This window comes from Megascapheus bottae, chromosome 23 (genome assembly GCF_031878675.1).
Source record: "Megascapheus bottae isolate mThoBot1 chromosome 23, mThoBot2.hap1, whole genome shotgun sequence".
Lineage (NCBI taxonomy): Eukaryota > Metazoa > Chordata > Mammalia > Rodentia > Geomyidae > Megascapheus > Megascapheus bottae.
In genome coordinates this window covers 20935450-20958253 of record NC_143531.1, presented here as the reverse complement: position 1 = coordinate 20958253, position 22804 = coordinate 20935450, and the positions used below count along the sequence as shown (strand labels likewise).

Genomic DNA, 22804 nt, shown 5'->3' with positions numbered 1-22804 from the left:
GTGCACTGTGTCTGAGCTCTTCAGTTCAAGGCTACCACCCTGTCCTTGTGCCTGGGTGTTGTCCCTGACTTCTTCAGCTCAAGGCTACCACACTATCCCTTAAGCCTCAGCTATTCCCACCACTTCCGGTTTTCTAGAGGTTAATTGGAGATAAGAATCTCACGTTCTTTTAGTTGTTTAGTTCCTGGGGCTGGCTTTGAACCACAATACTCAGATCTCAGCCTCCTGAGTAGCTAGGAGGCATGAGCCACCATGCCCAGCATTCCTGGCATTAAAATAAACTTTTAAAGCATTTGTTCTGAAGCACCTTAACTAAGACTAAAGCCCTGTTGACTTCCACATGTGATTATTTTAAAGTATTGAAGAACTAAGGACATAGAAAGTCTAGAGAAAAGCTTTATTAGTCAGTGGATTTTCAGAAAGTGTGCAGTTTTAAAGTTGTTTTAGTTTAAATTAATTTAAATTTGGTTTCTGCTTATTAATAGTTTTTTCTATAAATCAGTCATCTAATACTTGCCAGGTAAATGTTTTTAAAAGGTTAAATGTCTAGTCCTTTTTTTAAAAAAGATGTGAAGGTATTTCTGTGTATTTTCATAATTAGAAAAGTAAAATATTTTACCTTAGTTTCTGTTAGTTGTTCTGTGGCATCAGCTCTCAGTTCAGTGTGTGTCTCTCTGCATCATTTCCACATAGTATTTGGTCCCACAAATCCTGCATTCAGCTGTGAATAGGAAAACGGTCTGAATTGCTGCTGTTAGTAAAATTTGTGACTACGAGTATGCTGTTCCTGGAGTGACACTTAAAATCTTTGATTCCAAAGAAAAAGCTTTTTTTAAAAAAATTTTTTTTAATTTTTTTTTTTTTTTTTTTTTTTTTTTTTGTGAGTCATAGGGCTGGAACTTGGCCTAGGTGCTGTCCCTGAGCTCCAGCTCAAGGCTAACACCCTACCCCTGGGCCTGGGCATTGTCCCTGAGCTCTTCAGCTCAAGGCTATACTACCTTACCCTTGATCCAAGCCCCACTTCCCGGTTTCTAGAAGTTAATTGGAGATGAGAATGTCAAGTCCTTTTGTGCCCAAGCTGGCTTTTAACCTTGATCCTTAGATCTCAGCCTCTTGAGTAGGGAGGATTACAGGTGTGAGCCACCACACCCGGCAGAAAAAAATATTTTTAGTTCTTTTATCCCTAACCTGTAATTCTTACAGGCACACAGTTACTATGAAAATCTTTTAATTGACCAGGTAACACTATCTTTTTGTCCAAAATTGAGTTTGTGTTTGCCAAGTTATTTCTCCAGTTTTTTCTCTTGCATATCTGATCACCATCCCCATGACTGATTTTGAACTCCATTTGTGGCCTGTAGTTATTAGAGAATGATCACTGATGCTCATGAATTTTTACTGTAGCACGCTTGTGTGGACTCTTGACATACTCTTAGTCTGTGAGACGCAGGAATGTCATGCTCTTTAAGTTGATTACTATGTTTTGGGGTTTTTTTTTAGTGTTGGGATAATGTGTAGAGAGGTTACAGTTACATTCACCAGGTAGTAGGTGCATTATTACTTCTCACACATTGATTCCCCTTCTCGTGTTTTTGTCCCAGTTTTCCTTCTCCCACCCCCCATTACTATGTTTTTAACTTTAAAAATATTTTTGCTGTCTGGGAAGACTTAAATGTAAATTCATTTTAGCTCAGTGTATCTTGTGTCTCTGTGATAATGCCTTTTCCTTTCTGTCTTGATTTACTTTAGAAATAACTTGACTGGTATCGACATGATTGGGGTGGAAGGGTTTGGAGCAAGAGAGTTACTGAAAGTAGGTGGAAGACTTCCTGGCACAGGAGGTTCACTTAGGTTCAAAGTGCCTGAGTCTACGCTAATGGACTGCCGTCGACGTGAGTTCACATGTGTGCATGCTGACAGGGGAACTTTGGTATTGAAACCAAGATTTTATAGGAAGATTCTTTTTTAAAAACTTACAGTAAATTCATTATACTGTTACAAATAATTCAGTCAGGTACATATTAAAGCAAATGTAGGCCGGTCCTCTGGATTGGAAGCACAGCTTTAGATATTTAACTCAATTTAAAAAATAAATACGGAAGGAGGGAAGGACAATTGCTATTATAGTTGAATAGTATAAGAGTAAAATACTTAAACATATGAAGTAAGTAATTTCATTAGACGGAATAGCATACCAAAGTGACAAATAGAATACTAAGTTTTGCTAACCAGTATTTCTTTTCATGTGATAGAAATATTCTGCATAGGGCTGGGAGTTTGGCCTAGTGGTTAAAGTTCTTGCCTAGCATGCACAAAGACCCGGGTTCGATTCCTTGGTACCACATACATAGAAAAAAGCCAGAAGTGGTGCTGTGGCTCAAGTGGTAGAGCTCTAGCCTTGAGAAAGCCCAAGGACAGTGCTCAGGCCCTGAGCTCAAGCCCAGGACTGGCAAAAAAAAAAAAAAAGAAATATTCTGCATATGTATATGGAAAAGACAAAGCCAGCTTAGTTTTCTTTGTTATACACTCATTGTCATTCAAAACAGTAGTGCCATGCTACATGTAGCTAGTATGTTCTTAAAGATTATTTCACTGATGAAATATATTTTTAGATTTGTTTAAATAACCATGTGTGTTTAATGGTTCTTCTACCAGACAATGCTGATTTAGAAATATACTGAGCTCAATAGCAGATGATATGCTTTGTATGTTTGAAACTATGTTTCATTTACATACCTCTCCAAAAAAAAATACATTGATACCTTGCTCTCGATTTTTCCAAATTATGCATTTATTTAAATCAAACATTTTTAAATTATATTTGTTTCAAGAACTTCAGAAGTAAAACAAATCAAAGTAATCTGGTAGATTTTAAAACTGACTTTCCTCTTTTAAAATGCATGTAAAGAGTAAGATCACTTTTAGTATAACAACATGTTTTCTGTGGAGAAAACTAGTTGCTTAATTGCTGTGTGGTTTCTAGCACTAATTTTAATGCCTAATTGGATTTATTTAATTTTTTTAATTTTATAAAACCATGCTTTACAATGAGCCTGACTCTGAAAAGTTTGAGCAATTTTGCATTTAAAATTCTTCAGTAATTTAGAATCGGCTTTGGTAAAATTTAGGACTCATATAAAAGTATAGAAACAGCCAACTATTAATCCTTGTATGGAAGAGACTGAGATACATGTTTATAGATATATTTTTAAATTGCTGTAATTGTTTTTCAAACTTACATTCATTTATTTGTGGGATTTTAATTACTACTTTAATAATTGTGACTACTTGATGAATTTACAGGAAAGCAGATACAGGTGCTCGGAAGTGATTCTTGGTTTAGTGTGAATGGCAGTCTCAGGGTTTCAGGGCACATGATAATAGCAGGTAAATCCAAACTGTTTGTCTCTGAGAATAAACTTTACCTCTTCTGAGTAAAGGACTTCAGTACTCAGACAGAACACTTAGGAAGAATCTTACCACTCAAGTGTTTAAAATAAGTTCCAATGTATATACACTAAATGACACCCTTTGTTCTCAATAGAACTGAAAGACAGCAAGCAGATTTTATCTATTACGAAGAACTTTAAAGTGGAGAACATTGGCCCTCTTCCTATCACTGTGTCATCACTGAAAATCAGTGGATATAATTGCCAGGGTTACGGATTTGAAGTACTGGACTGTCATCAGTTTTCCTTGAATCCAAATACATCCCGTGACATTAGCATTGTGTAAGTGCTAGTTTTAATTTTATTTTGGTTTCATGATATGTGTAACTGTTGCTGTGAAACTTTCTTCCTTTGGTAAGGCATCTTAGGTTATTTTCATTTGTTTGCTTTGTAAGAAGGAAGAAGCTTTGATGCCTTTAGGTTCTTTGTAAATAAAATTAAAACCAGTGAAAGTTTGTTAAGTTGAAGCATCTGTTTCCAGGTTTACTCCAGACTTTACCTCTTCCTGGGTCATCCGTGAACTAACACTGGTCACTGCAGCAAACCTGGAATTCCACTTCATTCTCAATGTGACCCTTCCCCATCACCTGTTGCCCCTCTGTGCAGATGTGGTTCCAGGGCCCAGCTGGGAAGAGTCCTTTTGGAGGCTCACTGTCTTCTTTGTTAGGTAAGCCATCATCTTCATTCTTCTTCCCTTGTAGAAGAATGAAGTATTGCTGCTAAGTTGCATGCAACACAAATTGTCTTGAGTAGAAGTCAGAGCAGAGGAGATGGTTGTTGCTCTTATTGCTCGTGGGACTTGAACTCTGGGCCTGTGCACTGTCCCTGAGTTCTTCAGCTCAAGGGTAGCACTCAAGACTATCACTGAGCTACGTACAGCACCCATTCTAGTTTTCTGGTGGTTAATTGGAGAAGAGTCTCACGGACTTTTGTGCCCAGACTAGCTTTGAACTGTGATCCTCAGATCTCAGCCGCTTGAGTAGCTAGGATGTAGAGGTGTGAGCCGCTGGCACCTGGCATTGAGTGGGTTTTTTATTGCCTTGAGAACTCTGACTTACGTGAGCTACACAGGGTCCTAACTGGTGAGAGTTAAGATTGTAAGACACTAACTGCAGTAACAATTTAGAGTATAAATCCAAAATGGCCCTTTAAAAGTATGTTAAAAATTAAACTGGGGGGACTGGGGTGTAGCTAACTGGCAAATCACTTGCTAAGCAAGTGCAGTGTCCTGGGTTCGATCCCCAGTACCAAAAAAGAAACCCCCCCAAAAATGTAATGTCAGCCTAGTAAATATATTTTTTAGAATTTGAGTGCTTTTGTTTTAATTTGTAGGAAACATCTGAAATTACCTTTAACTTTTTTTTCTTGAGAGGAGCTTTCCCTAATATTACCCAGGAATTGGAACCTTCGGGCTCAAAGAGCCCTCTTGCCTCCGCCTCATGAGTGCTATTTCAGGCATCTGCAGCAACACGTAGAGCTAACAGCTAATCTTTTAATGTTGTTTTAAACCATGCAATAACGAATGCCATTGCTTTCCTCCTCCTCAGTTTGTCTCTGTTAGGTGTGATTTTAATAGCCTTCCAGCAAGCACAATACATTCTTATGGAATTCATGAAAACAAGACAGAGGCAACATGCTAACTCTTCTTCACAGCAGAACAGCAGTCCAATGGATGTAATCAGCTCCCATTCTCACAAGTATGAATCTGTGTGTTTGTGTGTGTGTGTTCGTGTACATGTGATATACTTGTGTGTGATCTCTTACCTTTAATCCTACTCCTTTCTGATTTAAAGAAATTTGATTCCAAATTTATTTTTATAAAATTTTCTTTACATCATTATGTGAACATTTGTGATACAGTCTTCACTAAAGGCCTTGGTTCATTGGTCTCCTTATTGGGACTTTAAAAATTGCTACATCCTTCATGACGTAGAAACAGAGTAGAGTTTAATTTCATTTGCCTTTATGATAAAAGTTTTTTTTTTTTCTCCTTCCATTCAGAAGTAACTGCAAGAACTTTCTCGACACTTACAGCCCCTCTGATAAAGGCAGAGGGAAAAGCTGCCTTCCTGTGATCACACCTCAGAACAGGAGTCAGAACGCTGCCAAGAGGAGCCCTGCTACCTGTGGCCATTCTCAGAAAAAGCACAAGTGCTCTGTCTATTACAGCAAACACAAAACCAGTGCCACCACAGCCATTAGTGCCAACACTACTACTGAGGAAAAGCAGACTTTGACCCTGGGCACGTCTCTGTCTGCTGCTAAGGAGGACCCTTGTACTGATGTGGGTGAGAACTGGGTCAGCCTCAAGTATGCAAGTGGCATAAATGCCAATCTGCAGAAGAATCTGACTCTACCCAAAAACTTAATGAATAAAGAGGAAAACACACTGAAAACCACAATTATTGTCAATAACACTTCTTCAGAATGTACTATGAAGGAGGGAATACAGACATGTATGTTTCCTAAGGAAACTGACATTAAAACAGAGAACATGGCTGAGTTCAAGGAAAAAGAGCTCTGTCCACTAAAAAACTCTAAGAAACTACTTGAAAATACTTTGCCAAGAACTTCACCTCAGTACCCCCAAGCAGACTTGCCAGAAGTTTCCAGGAAACATAATGGTAATGTTTCCTCCTTAATGAGTCTCCTTTGTTGTTTGTCTCTGTTCTCACAATGAGTCTTCTTTGTTGTTTGTCTCTGTTCTCACCTGTGATGACGTTCTGTTTTAATTGTGGGCACTGAGTTATTTAATTCATGCAGAGTTTTCACAAACGTCAGTAAATGTTGAAAGGTGACTTGCAAAAAGAATGTAGTTTTGAGACTGCACCAAGAATGAGGAATATTATGGTTAAGTTTGTGAGAATATAAGTTAAGAGGGATGCATTATTGTTAGGAGGATATGGACATCTTTTTCTACTTATTTGTTCTCAGCTTTTCAGGTTATTTGCAGAAATTAATCAGTCCTACTTCGTTTCTGACAACAGAACTTCATCACCTTCTGCTAAGCTGCCAGCAGCTTTTTGTTTCCTGGCCTTGCTTTTTTAATAGCTTCCCTTGGTTAAAGGAGGGCAGATGTTTTCATGCAGCAAATGAAGCTAATGGGAACACAAGTAAAAGCAGACTAGAGAGACTGTTTACAGAGAAAACTGGTGGTATACTTTAGCTGATACCTTTGGCCTCTGGCAGAGGGCCTATGCTTCCTCTCCTTTCTTTCCATCTGGCCGTATTAATGTGCATGTTCCTATACCTATTGGAAAAACTCAGTTACCTTTACTGCTTCATGCTTCATGTTTCTCCAGTGACACACCTGAAATTTTAAACTTAAAACATTTAATTGGCTCATGGTACTCAACAAGGAATATAAAGTAAGAGGTCAGTAACACATACCCTAGAACGTTTTCTTCTCACACAAATGACAGGGATGGAGGGAAAAATGGCTCAGAATGCAAAACACAGTTCTTTCAAGAGAAGGAGTTAGGTGCAAAAGTTCTGATGGGTTAAGAATGTCATTCCACTCAAAATGTGTTGAGAAACACTTTCTGATAGCAGAACAAGTTTTATTCCTCTGTTAAACCTTTCTGCGTGCCTGTTTCTGAGAGGCCTTTGGCATATCAGAAGTTAAAATGACAGAAATGAAGGCTATGTTCAGAGTCTCAGGACTGCTTTCCCCCATTTGTGTCCTGGCTTTGACATGTCAAACAACTGTAAACAGCTAAGTTTTCTAAACATTTGTTACATGTTCCAGAACCTCCTGATCATTTCCTGAGAAGAAGATCTTTTAAGTTAATATAAATGATCTTTTAAAATATATTTCTAGCTTTCATTTTAAATATGATCTAAATAACAGAAATTTGTAATTACTAATTTTTTTCCTTAGAATTACCAAACAGAAATAGAAAACTTTTATTTATTTATTTTTTGTCAGTCATGGGACTTGAACTCTGGGCTTTGGCACTATCCCTGATGTTTTCAAAAGCTCAAGGCGAGCACTCTACCACTTGAGCCACAGAAGGACTTCTGATTTTTCTGGCGGTTCATTGGAGAGTCTCACAGACTTTTGTGTCTGGGCTGGCTTTGAACCAAGATCCTCAGATCTCAGCCTCCTGAGTAGCTAGGATTAGGCTTAAGCCACGGGCGCCCAGCTCGTGTTTCTGTTTTTGTTTTTGTTCTTTGTTGTTGTTGTTTTTGAGGTTTTAATAAACTTTTACCAAGTTAAACTTGGTCATCTTTATCTAAATAATAGAAATTTTAAATTATAATGAATTATAATTCAACCTTAAGTACCAAGGAGGAAATAATTAACAAATTATTATTTAATAATAATGTAATAAACTTACCAGGGTTTAAACTGAAGGCATTAAACTTGCTCAGTTTGTTTGCAAGGTAATTCTCTACCGTATGAGTCTCATCTCCAGCTCTGCTTTTTGCTGATTATTTTGGAAATGGAAAGTCTTGGATTTTTCTGCTTATTCTGGCTTCAAGCTGAAATCCTTCAAGTTTCAACCTCCTAAGTAGCTAGGTTTCAGGAAGTGAGCACACTGGAGCTCAACAACATTTTTTTTTTCTTTTTTGGTCAGTCATGGGACTTGAACTCTGGGCCTGGCACTGTCCCTGAGCTCTTCAGCGCAAGGCTACTTCCCTACTCCTGGGCCTGAGTGTTGTCCTTGAGCTCTTCAGCGCAAGGCTACTGCCCTGTCCCTGGAGCCACGGCCTCCCTTCCTCAGCAGCACTTTTCATTCTGATAGTAGTTTAAGCCTTGGGATTAATACTACCTCAAAATTCTTTTTAAATGAGATATCCCCAAGTTTCTGAAATATTTTATGTGCAGAATTTCAAAAAAAGTTCTTATAGATACTAATAACTAGAAATGAAGATGTAATGGTTTGTTCAAAATATACCAGATAGTTTGATGTTAGGCAACAGTGACCAGGCATTGGTGTCTTAAGCCTGTAATCCTAGGCATTTGGGAGACTGAAAGCTGAAGATCGTGGCTCAAAGCCAGACCTGACAGGAAAACTCGTGAGAACTCTTTATCTCCAGAAGTAGATCTGTGTCTCAGTTGGTAGAGCACTAGCCTTAAGCAGAAAAGCTCAGCGACAATGCCTAGGCCCTGAGTTCAACCCCCATGGCTGGTACCAAAAAGAAACAATTTTAAAAAATTTAACTGGATATTAGTGAGTTTTCTTGCTTCTTGTTCTTCCATTTGTTCTTGATTATAACTATTTTTTTTGCCAGTTATGGGGCTTGAATTCAGGGCCTGAGCATTGTCCTTCGACTTTTCTCTCTACCCTTGAGTCACAGCACCACTTGCAGCTTTTTTCTTTGTATGTGGTGCCAAGGAATCAAACCCAGGTCTTCGTGCTTGCTAGGCAAGCACTCTACCACTAGGCCAAACTCCCGGTCCTTATTACAACTATTTTAAGATGTGATTGAGAGATTAAAAGCTGCATATTTACTACGTTTGGAGATAAGTATACATGCATGGTGAAACCTGTCCATGTCTCAGCCTCTTCAGTGATCACTTCTGCTCCTGCCCTTTATTATTGTTGTCTTTCTTGTTTTTGTTTTGATATGGGCACTAGTCCCTAACTTGGCCCCTTACAATAACAACATCCCCCAGACCTAGGATTAACAGGCATGCTCCACCATGCTTTGCTTCCCAATTCCCTACTTATTTTTAAGTGTGGCCCAAACACTCCTACTCTGTGAAGCCATGGGAAAGTCACATACTTAATAGGTTGACATGGATTGATTCCTTTTTAAAATGAAGTGTACATAAACGCAGTATTTTTGTATTATTTAATATTTTCATGGTAGAATTTCTTAAAGAATTATCAATGAATTTGTAATTAACATTCATTTTGTTATTTGTAATTAACATTCATTTTGTTATTTGTCCCGATACAAGATTATAGACTTCTCTTTCTTCCCTCCTCCTAGTATTTTCTAAGAGCTAGTCTTGCTACTTTGTTGTTGTTCAGGTCATTTAGTATCAGTTTTTAAATCTAGATCTTCGTTAAAAATGTTGATAGCTAATACCTTTTTTGGGGGGGGCGGGGTCCAGACCTGGGGCTTGAACTGAACTCAGGGTCTGAGCACTGCCCTTGGGTTTCTCAAGGCTAGCACTCTATCACTTGAGCCACAACACTGCTTCTAGTACTGAGGAATTGAACTTAGGGCTTCGTGCATGCTAGGCAAGCACTCTTCCAGTAGGCCACACTCCCGGCCCAGCTAATACCTTTGACGTTGTATTTTTTACCTGAAGAACATCATTTGCTCATTAATTAAAATGCTAGGAAAGTAAAGGCACATCCTTTTTATTTAGTTTAATGCTTCTCATACAGATTTCAGAATTCAAAGTGGTAACCTTATTTCTGGTCAGTTTTTCTGTTACAGAGTCCTTTCTCACTAGCTTTTGGCAGTTTCTCTTACTTGTTCAGTATTGGATATTTTCTTTTGTGGATGTCTGCCATCTAGCTTGTCTTGTAAAAGGAATTGCATTTCTAAAATGACTTAACTTGTGAAAGTGATGATGACTCAGTGGGTGTGGTTGAGTTTTTAATTCAGAAGAGGTCAGATTAAAAGGGATCTGAAAGCCATAACCTTCAAGGCTCATCCATATTTATCATAGATGAATGATTTGTTTTTATGTCTAGGTAATATTCTGTTGCATGCATTCATTGTCAAAGGACAACATTGCATAACTTAAAGACCTTAATTGGCTTAGGGACCCTTTATTCTCTGGATATGTCTTTCTCCATGGCCTTTCTCTCCTGTCACAGACAAAGGCATAAAAGCATTTCATAATGTGTTTTACATTTTATAGTGATTCTAACCCATCCACAAGATTTTCTGTGTTTATCTTGTGATATTTGGAGGCATAACTTTAATTTTCTGAAAGGACCTTTCTTTTAAAGTACAAGCCCTGGGTCATGCGTGCTGACTCACGCCTGTAACTCCTAGCTACTCAGGAGGCTGAGATTTGATGATCGAGGTTCAGAGCAAGCCCAGGCACAAAAGTCTGTGAGACTCTTACCGCCAATTTACCACCAGAAAACTGGAAGTGGCGCTATGGTTCAAGGGGTAGGGAGGTAGCCTTGAGCTGAAGAGCTCAGAGACAGCACCCAGGCTCAGAGTTCAAGTCCCACGAGTAACTGAAAAAGAAGAAGTATTAAGTCCTGGTATGCTGTAGTTTTACTTAAACCATTCTCCTACCTGTTCTGCTGGACAGTTATGTGGTTAAACAATTGTTTAACAGGAGTTACAGTTGCATAAGTCAGGCAAAGAGTATATTTCTTTTCAGACCATTCTTTACCCCTTCTCTCACTCTTTCCCAAAGTTATAGGGTATTTTTATAACTCATCAGTTTATAGATTAAAAATATGCCTAACTTGTACTGTTTGAAAAAAGAATGTGTACTTTATTTTGAGCAAGGTTCATTTGTGAGTTTCATTAACAGAGGAGACTTGACTGCTCCTTCATCCTGAGAGGGGAGATCTTTGCCAGGCCAGGTACCCTATCTGGTCAGACATACCTCCTGCCAGTGGCTTCAAGTATGTTGATGTCAGTGTGTGACTATTGCTACTGTCTGTTTGCAGGACTTTTTCATCATCTCAAACAATTCTCAAATGCAGGGGGGAGGGGAGTGTTTATTCTGAACACAAAATAAATCACCTTCTGTCTCTTGAGTATGACTTTACAAGTACAATCAAAATGCCCTTTTGTGTTTGGCCTTTTTTGCTTTGTATCATGTGTTCATGGTCCTTCCATGTTGCAGCTTTTATCAGAATATGAATTTTTTAAAAATCATCTTTGTCATTTTTAGTGTAGTTCTAGACCATAACTGATGAATGGTTTGTCCTGTTGTGTGCATATATTTCATTTTGTTTACCCATTCACTTCTCTGTGGACATTTGGCTATTCTGAGTAAAGATGCTTCCAGCAACATTGGTATGTTCCACACTACCACTGCCACATTTAAAAATTGTCAACCTCTTTGAGTATATTTTCACTTGTGAACAAAACCAGTTTTTTAGCATCATGGATGTCAAAAAATCCATATGCTTAAATCTCATTAAATGGGCTTGTTTAGTATAACAGAGTGGTTTAACCCTACGAACTATGAATGGAAAAAAAGCTACCTAGAAATTGAATTGTTTTTATTTATTCAAGGGACTAACCAGCAAGTGCCTGTCAAGAATGAAATAGATAGTTGTGAAACTTTGAAAAAAATTGATACAAAGTCTACTTCAGAAAAAAAGATCCACAAAGTATGTAAAGAAGATGTGAGTTCTGAGAAACAGGACCCACCTTCAGTTGAGGTGTGTATTCCTCTTTCCTGCCTATTGAAAGCAGAGCAGTATAGCATATGTAGGACAAGAGTTGTCTAACCTCAATGCATTTGAATCCATACTGATGATTTGTGTGTTTGGTATACTATTTTTGAGAGAAATAAATTGCATATTTTTCAATTGAGTTTCACAGAGATGGGCAAACTACTCCTGTGTAGAAGGGGAGTGTAATTTGGCCGATGCTTGAGCAAATGTGTGAATGAGATGGTTTTGGAAGAGTAAACTAGGTGTTCTGGAGATTGGTGCAGAGGAAATGAGGTAGGCACAAGTTCTGTAGTTCTAGTTAGCACACCGTTACTCTGCCTGGGACCATAATGCTATCAATATCTGTATTTGTGTGGCAGAAGGGTAATGGTCAAGAAAGATAGACCAGAGGCATTTTGGAAGCAAAGCCATTGAGAGATTTTTTGAGTACTTTATTCAGTTGGGGGTTTGAACTCAGGGCCTGGGAGCTGTCCCTCAGCTCTTCTTTGCCCTCTCCCCTCTTCTGAACAAGAAGATGAAATGAGCCAATCTTTGCTTTCATGCAGTGTGACTCCAAAAGGAGGTCTATAGGAAGAGCTCAGAGCATGTATAAAAAGTATAAAGAGTAGAGAATCCTGGTGTTCTTGAGCCTATGAATAGAATATTCCTGGCACTTAAAAGAAGAGGGCTAAGGGCCAGGAGTTTGGCCTAGTAGTTGAGTGCTTGCCTAGCATGCACGATGACCCAGGTTCTATTCCTCGGTACCACATACATAGAAAAAAAGCCAGAAGTGGTACTGAGGCTCAAGCGGTAGAGCTCTAGCCTTGAGAAAGTCCAAAGACAGTGCTTAGGCCCTGAGCTCACGCCCAGGACTGGCAAAAAAAAAAAAAAAAAGAAGAGGGCTAAATTAAAAATAATACATAATACGTGTGTCCGTAACTTACATTCGTAAACATATATACATTCATATGTGTACTTGTACATTTGCTGATAAATCAAGTTTTTAGGGGCACATTTAAAAACCATGAAGTATATATTGCTTTATTTATTCAAGAAGATTGCAACAGTTTGGAGCATTCTGTGGAGATCTAGCTGTTCTTCTAAATTTCATCTGTAAACAAATAAAAACAAACATGCAGCTTGATCCTCAGTTGGGTTTTAATCTGATTTTGCTTCAGTAGTAATTCATGCCAGTTGCACATACCAAATTAACAGGTGGTGGCTAGAGGATGTATTACTGCTGAAACCAACAGCCAGCCAGCCCCAAATTGCTAGCAGATGTTTCTCCTCCTTAGCCCCTTAGGAATTTTATAGGCAACAATTCTTCTTTTCTTTTCTTTCTGCCAAGTGCAGTGGAAGGAGGGTAATGAAAACAAACTGGAGACTGGGAAACACACATCTCAGTTTTTACCAGAACTGGGACTTTCTAAATGCAGGTAGAGTTGGTCTCCAGAAACAAGCACAGGCTTATCTTCATGTTTAGTCAGTTTAAACCACTAAACATTTTCTCTTTCTACTTTAGCAGGAAGATTCTTACAGGAAAAAGAAACTTCAGGAGAAAAGAGAGGGAAATGTACAAAATCTAAACTGGAATAAGAATCGAACATGTAGGAAAAATAAGAAAAAGGGCATTGCTCAGGTTTCAAGGTGTGTTATTTCTTCAGTCCCTTTGCCATCTTGATCTTTGTCATTTTTTCTCATATTTTGTTACAAACATTTTTAAAGTGATCAGTTTTTATAAGTCCTTATTCTTCCTGTCAGGGCAAGAGCAGGAGCAGGAGCAGGTAGTGGAGAAAGCCTGACACAGGCACCCACCCACTAAGCCACCTAGAACTAGAAAAATTAGGTAGAAGAGTCCCGACTTCCATAATCCTTGCTTTACACTCCAGGTAGAGGGCTCTCTGGCTATGGGAAGAGGGGCACCTAGGTAGTCCAACATTTATGACAAATTACATGATAGCGAGAGCAAAGCCAGAGTGGAGCCCAGGCAGCTTGGCACTGTGCCTTAGAAACCCTGTTTCCTAGAGGTGCAACATCTCCCAAGTGTTCATTTTCTTGTGTGTAAAATGAAGGTGCTAGACAGTACTTGCGTAGAAGTCCTATGTTGTCGGGGTTCCAGAAACATCCCCTAAATCCAATCTCGTTAAAAGTTTCTCATGCTGGGCGCAGTGTCTCACACCTGTAATCCTAGCTACTTAGGAGGCTAAGATCTGAGGATCGAGCTCCAGTTAACCTCTAGAAAATGGGAAGTGGGGCTTGGCTCAAGGGTAGGGTGGTAGCCTTGAGCTGAAGAGCTCAGGGACAGTGCCCAGGCCCAGGAGTATGGTGGTAGTCTTGAGCCGAGCTCAGGGAAAGTGCCCAGGCCGAGTACAAGCCCCATGACCCACCAAAAAAAAAAAGTTTCTCAGCTTGAGGGTTTTTTCTACCAGGTCCACAATGTGTATGTGACTCCAGATGGTGGAGCCTCTGAATTCTGACTTCTTAAAACTTCCTGGCACCCTACACTTACATGTGAAAGGGCCCCTATCAGGCATGCACTCTTGCCTAGTCTGATGGATTGATATTTCTATCTCTGGTGATCTCATGGGAAAGAAGTGTGTATATATAATAAACATAACAAAATAGGCAAGTGATTTTGTTTTAATGACTCTTCAGGCCTACTGAACAGAGTGAGCTAAAACTTATATGCAGTGACTTTGAGAGGTCAGAACTGAGTGGTGACATGGATGTAAGAAGCTGGTGTATACAGGAAAATACAAGAGAGGTTTGTAAAGTAGATACAGAAATGACAAGCAGCTCATCAGCACACAGAGAGGCAGGTATGTAACATCTTAGAAATCCTTGTGTCCTCCTGGAAATCTCCATTGTATGAGAAATGCCATATCTATTGTCACAGCCACTCTAGCTAGGGCCAGAATGGAAAGGCATCAGGGTGAGAGAAACGGGATAATGAAGATTCTTTTGAAGCCTGAGCAGGTCTCTAGTGTTGCCCTCCTGCCCACCCCATACCCTGGCCATTCCTGGTCATCATAAACATTGCTAAAGAAACAGAATGGCACTTGTAATCCTAGCTACTCAGGAGGCTGAGATTAGAGGATCACGGTTCAAAGATAGCCAGAGCACGAAAGTCGATGAGACTCTTAGCTCCAATTAACCACTAGAAAACCGGAAGTGGGGCTGTGGCTCAATGGATAGGGTGGTAGCCTTGAGCTGAATTGCTCAGGCCTAAACTTCAAGCCCCATGACCAACCAAAAAAAAAAAAAAAAACAGAGTGGCTGGCTGGAGACAGGATCCTCTTGGTGGAAGAGGGAGTGGCCAGGTGAGACAGTGCCACCCTACTCCTAAGTCCAATAGTTCCTGTAGAACCAAGTTGTGTCCAGCCCAGAGCTGCTGATGCTGTCGCTGGGAGTGGGAAGTGAGGGGTGCTGGGCCCCAGAGTAGAGGAGATGGTGGAGCCAGAGGGCCCCTGAAGTTGGTAGCGTGATGAGGCTTAGGTTGGTAGGGATAATAATCCCACTTTCTCAACACAAACCCCACTGAGGTATACTCTGGTCAGTGGAGGTAATTGGTCACTATCACTTTGTTTTTCATTACCTTAACATGTGCTCCTTTTCACACGTCTTTTTTTTTTTTTTTTTTTTTTTTTTTTTTTTTTTTTTTTTGGTAAGATCTGTGGCTTGAACTCAGGGTCAGTGTCCCTGAGTTCTTTTACCCACGGCTAGTGTTCTACCACTTGAGCCACAGCTCCACCTTAGCTTTTTGGTGGCCAATTGGAGATACGAATCCCAAGGACTTTCCTGCCCAAGCTGGCTTTGAACTGAGCTCTCAGATCTCAGCCTCCTGAGTAACTAGAATTAAAGGCATGAGCTAACAGTACCTTTCAGTCTTAATTGGAGTTTCTTCCCACTCATCTGTCAGTAATATTTTGAAATTTGTAGCATCAGCTTAGTGAAAGAGGAAAGAAATTGCCTATAGATCTTCATCCAGGTAAAGTAGTTTTCTCAGAGAAAACTTACGGCTTACTGGGTTTTTGTTTTTGTCTTTGTTTTGTTTTTTTGTAGTGCTGAGGATGGAATTCCTTATGTTAAAAAAGCACTCTGCCACTGAGCTTCGTCTCAGCCTCTAGAATCATTTTTTTTTTTTGCCAGTCCTGGACCTTGAACTCAGGGCCTGAGCACTGTCTTTGGGCTTTTTTCCTCAAGGCTAGCACTTTACCACTTGATCCACAGCACCACTTCCAGATTTTTTCTATGTATGTGGTATGAGGAATCGAACCCAGGTCTTTCTGCATGCTAGGCAAGCACTCTATCACTAGGCCAAAATCCCTGCCCTCTAGAATCATTGTGAAGATTGTGCTCAATTTGATTGTCCTAACCCAAAATGAATTTAATTGTCCACACACAAAACGGGCTTGGCCTGTAGTTTTTCCAGGTTCTGTGTTAGCTTCTGTAAGCCTTGCTGTTATTAGTAGCTAAGCACAGTTGGCCAGTCCTGAAGCTGACTCTGGCCTTCCTGCTAACTTCACCTATTTGTTTGTTAGCAGTGGCACTAGATGGAATTGTCTTAGTAAAATACGATGTCTCCTTTAACTCCTCCAGAGGGTTACTACCAAAAGCCAGAGAAGAAGCCTTTGGAGAAGTTTTGCTTGGACTCCAGCTCTGAGTGTGGCAGTTCCTCAGGCAGTGTGCGTGCCAGCCGGGGTAGCTGGGGCAGCTGGAGCAGCAGTGGCAGCTCAGATGGTGACAGGAAGCCTGCCGTGGACATGCAGCAATTCCTTCCGGGTGGTAAGTCCCATGTGGCCTCCCTGTCATCTCTACCCACTCCTACCCTAACCCCATATGCCCAGCATGCCCAGTGTGAGGTCCTGGTCTGCCCAGCTTTGAGGCTTTGATTGGCTTTGCACTCTCCTTTCATTTTCTCTCCTTCTTCCTCCCTTCTTTCTCTTTAATCACTAGCACTATTATTACTGTTTAGTGTCTATCTCTGACACAACGTAACAGAGCTGTACATTTATTTTTTTTAATTGTGGTAAAATAAGCCATGAAAAGATAGTTCAACCCCCAAGAAACAAGCCAATGCTGCCTTCTTGGGGGCAGTGTATATTGTGCTGGGGAAACACAGACGAGGGAAGGAGCAGCCACTTGGTTTTGTGTTTCATGGTAGAGAGGTTTCTTTGTTCATTTATCTTTGCTTTTCATGGCCCACAGCCTACACAGCTCCAACTCTCACCAAGGAAAGAGTAATACGAAGTACAGTCCCAATTTTACACATGTGTGCATATGCACACAGAAACGAGAGTACAAGAAATAGATACCTGAACGTTTGTACTAGTAGTATAATTGTAGCTGATTTGTACTCTTTCCAACTTCCATTTCTTTTTATAAATTTTTAAATGGCCATATTTTATAAACTTAAGCTTGTATAGCTAAATTTCTTTTTTCAGGAAAAAAATCTATTAAAATATAATATAGATGCTTCTTTTCTCCAAATGTGTAAGGTATCAATCTAAAATTCTTAATCTAAATATTTAATTTTATTAATTTTTCAATGAAAGGAAAAATAATAAAAGACCTTTACAGTTTAGATGAATTGTGAATATTGGTCTAAAATGAAAAATGAATTACTAGTGAAATATACTCAGGGACCAATAATGCTAAGAAAATGTTCATTTTAATACAGATGATCCACAGTTAACTACACTTCTTAAAACTTGTGGTACCTATTTTTTTTTTAATGCAGGGGACAGTTTTTCCTCAAATGACTTCCCTTCCGAGCCTCCCATCTCCTTGAACCTTTCACATCACATCTGCAACCCCACGTGAGTGTTTTCTGGTTTCCATTGTCTCATGCACGCTCTTGGGCTTCCCTCTCCCACATGCCTTAGTTCTTTGCTGTTCACAGGGCATGATTTAAAGGACCATCTCCCATCTAAACACATCCACACATGCGCAGACAGACACAAAACTCTGCACATGTTCAAGTCCCTTCCAGAAGATAGTGTAGTATTTGAATAAAACCTATGCTTGTCTTCTTGTAATTATACAAGTAATCATCACTAGATTGTTCCAAAAATCTAAACTTTCAATACACAGCCAGCTGTCAATTAGTCAGCAGCGGCAATGTAACTTTTTTTTTTTTCCAAGTATTTTTGGGCTGCTGGGTTGAATGAAAGTGTAGGAGCTGTTGTACAGAGGGCAGCTGTCTGTACCTGTAGTGTGATGATGGAAAGCTTAACAAGCAGGGAGTGCATAGCAGTGACCCATATATTTAGCTTTCTTAGGTGCCTTCCTTAGTATATAAAAAGCTGTAATTAGATGGGTTAGTTTGTGAAAAGAGAAAGCCCACCAGCAGATAAGAAAATATCTTTTTGAATTTTTTTTTTTTACAGATAGTAAACTAATGTTTAAGAATTTCTGCATTTTGGTGGTAGGCAGCTTGGAATCTGATGTTTGAATTACTTTGGTTAAATTATCATTGTTTGTTCAAACAAGACTTTATTGGATCTTGAGAATTAAATACCTCAACTTTTTTCAGGCTGTGTACCTTTATGTCTGTAACATGTGTGTTTTTGTGGGTAAGAATTCAATGTAGTATCTGTATCGGTTACTGCGCAGTATCTGTACTTCTTGGGCTGAGAAGTCAGCAGTTCCTCTGTACTCACTTTCCCCACAGAGATGTGAGTAACCTCCTGCCGTATGCAGACCCTTCCTGTCCCAGCCTCCCTGCCGGGTCTTCAGGTGTTGAAGAAGATAAAGGTGAGGCATGTCAAAGCAGGTACCCCCAAGGTGTTCTGTGCTGTTCCCTGGAGGGGGCTCTTCCCTAAGACGTGTGTAGGTTGAAGTCACTTGCCCTGTGGACAGGCATCTGTCTTTGGTTTCTGCCAATCGCTCTGTAGGAATAGGCAGCACCTTTTTGGCAGCCCAGGCACAGGTGCCTGACCCTGAAGTCCAGTTTAGCCCAGATCTCTTTATTGGAGACTCTCACTGTTCTTCATTTCCCTAGTTGGAGAAGACAGGAAACAGAAGCATGATACCTGTGGGCCAAGCATAAGACCCAGATAGAGAGAAAGTCAGGCTTCTACATCCATTCCCTCCCTGGCCCACTTTTTCCTCCAACTCACTTTGTCTTGGAAGTCTATTTATCTCATTTTAGCACTCTGATATTCAGCCTTGGTCTGCACAGGGCTATTAGAGAGCTCCAGACCTTCTGCAGGTTGGGGAGTGAGGATGGTGACTTTAGTACATGGAAATAAAACTGCTCAGAAAGCAATCTCACTCCTTCCTAGGCTTCCCAAGGGAAAATTAAATCCAGTCCTGCTTCATTTTGCCCACTCTTTCTCCTACTCTTCTACTTTGCTTTAATTTTGTCTGTCTGCCTGCCTGCCCCACCCCCTCTGTCTCCCTCTCTCTTTCTCTCCCCTTCTCCCTTCCTCACCTCCCTTCTCCCCATCCCTTTCAAATAGTCTGAGACTTCATTCTTGCCAAATCAGTATCAGGAATCATAGCAGGATAAGCCTGATTTGTATTCTGTGTGGCATTTAACATTGGTAGACATACTTGCTTTGGCTCATATAAATTAATGGTGAATGAGGAGTCAGGTGAATTGAAAGTTCCAGGTTATAAGTGGACACCATGGCTCATACCTGTAATCCCAGCCACTAGTTAGATGGAGATTGGGAGGATTGCAGTTCAGGGCCAGCCAGGCACAGAGGAAGTATGAAACTTCCATCTTAACAAAAAAACATGGGTGTAATCATATACGTCTGTCATCCCAGCTATGGGAAGCTTAAATAGGAGTATCCTGATCCAAACTAGCCAGGACAAATTCACAAAGAGTACTTGATTTAAAAAATAACCAAAGCAAGCTAAATGGGCATGAGCATGTGGCTCAAGTGGTAGAGCAGCAAATGTGAAGGCATGAGTTCAAAGCCAGCACCATGAACAAGAAAAAGGAAAGCTGTTATCCCCACTGGTTCCTTTTTACATGGAAAGCATCAGGTTCTCTGTTGTCTTTTAGCTATATCCTAGACTTTAGTGTTTCAGGTGCCTTTGCCTGAGCCTCATTAATAGTCTACAGCTATTATTTGATTGCATGTTACATTCCTTGGGTTGGATCCTGAGGTCGCTAAAGCAGATTGTGTCTGCTTGGGGCCTCCTGTCTACAGAGCTGATGCTTCCCTCACACCCAGGCTCATTATTGCTCTCGTAAGCATTTCTTGAGCTCCTTGCTATTTTCTGCAAGGCCACAGTCTGCAAGACCACAGTTGTGTTCTTGCTTGGTGCCCCCGCCCCTCGTTCTGGAAGAGCACACATCTGGTGGCCCTTCGTTTTAACCACTCATTTTGCATGGGCTTTCTTGCTGCATCTGCTGCTCTTCTAGCCCACAGGTCAGTGCCTTCTGCCTCACCATGATGTTGACCTTGCTCCCTAGCTGGCAGGGAAAAAGCAACAGCGTGAGACCTTCAGAAAGCCGTTCTTTGCTTTTGTGGGGACTAGAGTTGTTGGTGCAGCTTTTCTTTCTAGGGACTCTCTTTCAAACTCCCCACTCTCCTTTCACCGTGTGCTTGCAGTGGGACTCAGACACATCTGTTTCAGGGCCTTTGCCCGGTTGTTGCCACTGCCTGGCCTGTGCTTCCCAGAGCCCCATGGTTCACTCCCTGTCCATAGTTGAATTTGGCAACATGCTCCTTCAGTGAGGCCTGACCAACCTAGTTTCAGTTGTACTGTTAATTGTCTGCCTTACTGAACTGTTTTCCTTTGTATCTTTCAATTGAATATACTTGTTCACTGCTGCATCTCTAGGATCTGTAATGAGGCCTTGCACAAAGTAGCCCCTCAAATATGTGCTTAACTGAGTTCTCATCTAGGAGACAATCACACAGCATCTGAAGTAAAGGCAAGCAGCGTGCCATCTTTCAGAGTTATATCCTGAAATATAGTGTCTTCCAAAAAGAGTCAGAGAAGACCACAGTAGTCAGTGTGTGTAGGTGACAGGCAAGGGCAAGAGAAGTTGAGTCAGGCATTATTGGAAGGGCCATTGAGGACTGAGAGGCCCTGCTTTCTTCTTCAGGTCTTTACTCACCTGGAAACCTATGGTCCCCTGAGCCAGTTTGTCTGACAAACAGCTTCAACTGCCCTGTGGAGAACATGCCTGGGGTGAATCAGGAGCCCGTCCATAACAGGTAGGACCTTGCTCTCATTCAGGCCTTGCTTGGCCTAATGGCTTGGGGTATGATTTGAACTCATCAAATAGTAGAACTAGAACATTTCTTCTATCTCTTGGAGTTATATTGCAACCAAACCAATCAGGCACCGAAAGAAATAAAACCAATAAAAGCTGGGCATCTTGTCATTACTTCTTTTATCTCTTAACTCATGAGGCAAATTTGAAAAACAGTCAACTCATAAGTCCTGCTATACAGCAGCAAAGATTTCCATTGTCCTGTGACCTTGCTCTTGAACACATTGACAAATTTAAAAGTGCTTGAGCATCAACGAAGTTACACAATGGCAGCATTTCCAAGTTTCCATTTGGTATTAATGAGTCATTCAATTAGGGAACCTGGAAGAAATGTTGATACTTTTGTTTAATCAGAGGATCCATTGAAAGATGTTTTTGGTCCCTCTTATTACAACATTTATTGTCTGATTTCTGTAATGAGAGCCTGGGTTGGCAGTGGTGATCAGTGTGTCATGACTGGTAGTGTTCATAGTGGTGACTTCCCCGAGCTGAATGCTGCTGTGAGAGGTAGACATTTTAGTAGTAGAACCAACATGGCAGAGTCCTTCAAGTGAATGCTAAGACACTCCATAGCATTTCACTTGTTCCACAGTGCTACAAGTTGTGGCCTTGGGATAAACTTAACAGTGGTTCTGAAGGAAGGGTGTGTCTACTTCAAGCATTTATCCTAGAGATGGATGTCGCTGATTATGAGCATTTAGAATGGCCTTTAATTCTGTGACTTGAGAAAATTAACATCTTTCACTTTCCTAAATTGGGGGATTTACAATAATTAGGATGTTGAGAAAACAAAATCATATTCTTTATTTACTTTATCTCTTGGCATCCCATTTCTGAAACTAGACCTCTTGTTTTTTGTAGCAGTTTCATTGACTGGAATGCAACTTGCGAAGGCCAGTTTCCCAATGTGTACTGCCCGTTGGAAATGAATGATTACAATGCCTTTCCAGAAGGTAAAAGTGGTTTGCACAGATCCCCGTGCCATCCTTTTATTTTCTCACAAGCTCAAAGCAGGAAGTGTGTGGACTTGAACACAAACCTGTGAAGATTGAAAGCAGATGGGAAGAATGGTCTAACTGTGACTGTCCGTGATTTCATGTGGATCCAGTTGTGCATTCCTGCCATGTGCAATTCTGTATGGTCCTCAAAGCCTTCTGCATATAATCCTAGTCCATTTCATACTTGCACTAGAACTAGGTTATTTGTTTTTCTGTGGACCATTGGCAGTCCGGGGCACTAGTTGTTTGCTGCACTTTTTCATAACCCCGTATGAAATAGGAAGTGTTTGCCTACTTGTTCTTGAAAGCTATCTTGACTCTTTTGGCCAGATGAATAGTGTTGGAGAAGGAAAGATAGAAGTCTGGACGTGAACAGTTAGAAATTCTTGGTTTCAAGAATATGTTGTGATAAATACTTACCTTGGTCATCTGGAAAGTGCTCCTACTAATAGCTCAGGATTTCTCATACTAGCGCTTCCTTTTCTGTAAGCCATCTTTAGATGTTCTTGATTCAGCTACCTGCACTGCTCTCTTCTAACCACAAGGGGGGGTGCTTTAGTAGCTTCCTTCCCAGTCTTATTGGGCTCTGAGTTTATTGTCTAGTGGTATCTGCAAAGCCCCTGACTTCCAATTGCTTTATCAAGCTGTAGTGGTACATGTGCAGGTGCTAAGATCCCACAACAGACAATTTAAAAAGTAAGGGAGATATTACAGGTCAATGGAAGGACACTTGCCTAGCATGTGTGAGGCCCTGGATTCCATCCCCAGCATACACACATACCCCTAAAAAAGAATGTA

General features: G+C 40.5%; 1 protein-coding gene across 6 annotated transcripts in view; it reads left to right on the top strand.

Moving 5' to 3' along the window:
- The window catches only part of Tmem131l (transmembrane 131 like), a 127965-nt gene that overhangs the window by 103130 nt on the left and 2031 nt on the right, over window positions 1-22804 (top strand). For 2 of the 6 annotated variants that reach the window (XM_090356840.1, XM_090356842.1), the window contains 14 exons: window positions 1750-1892; window positions 3304-3387; window positions 3545-3731; window positions 3931-4116; window positions 4997-5146; window positions 5451-6073; window positions 11625-11773; window positions 13290-13414; window positions 14423-14586; window positions 16367-16552; window positions 17508-17586; window positions 18441-18523; window positions 20838-20949; window positions 21870-21961. In XM_090356840.1, the coding sequence (XP_090212966.1) occupies window positions 1750-1892; window positions 3304-3387; window positions 3545-3731; window positions 3931-4116; window positions 4997-5146; window positions 5451-6073; window positions 11625-11773; window positions 13290-13414; window positions 14423-14586; window positions 16367-16552; window positions 17508-17586; window positions 18441-18523; window positions 20838-20949; window positions 21870-21961 (2363 nt within the window). The remainder of the gene's footprint in view (window positions 1-1749; window positions 1893-3303; window positions 3388-3544; window positions 3732-3930; window positions 4117-4996; window positions 5147-5450; window positions 6074-11624; window positions 11774-13289; window positions 13415-14422; window positions 14587-16366; window positions 16553-17507; window positions 17587-18440; window positions 18524-20837; window positions 20950-21869; window positions 21962-22804) is intronic. The other 4 variants (XM_090356844.1, XM_090356845.1, XM_090356841.1 and 1 more) reach the window with 3 other exon arrangements.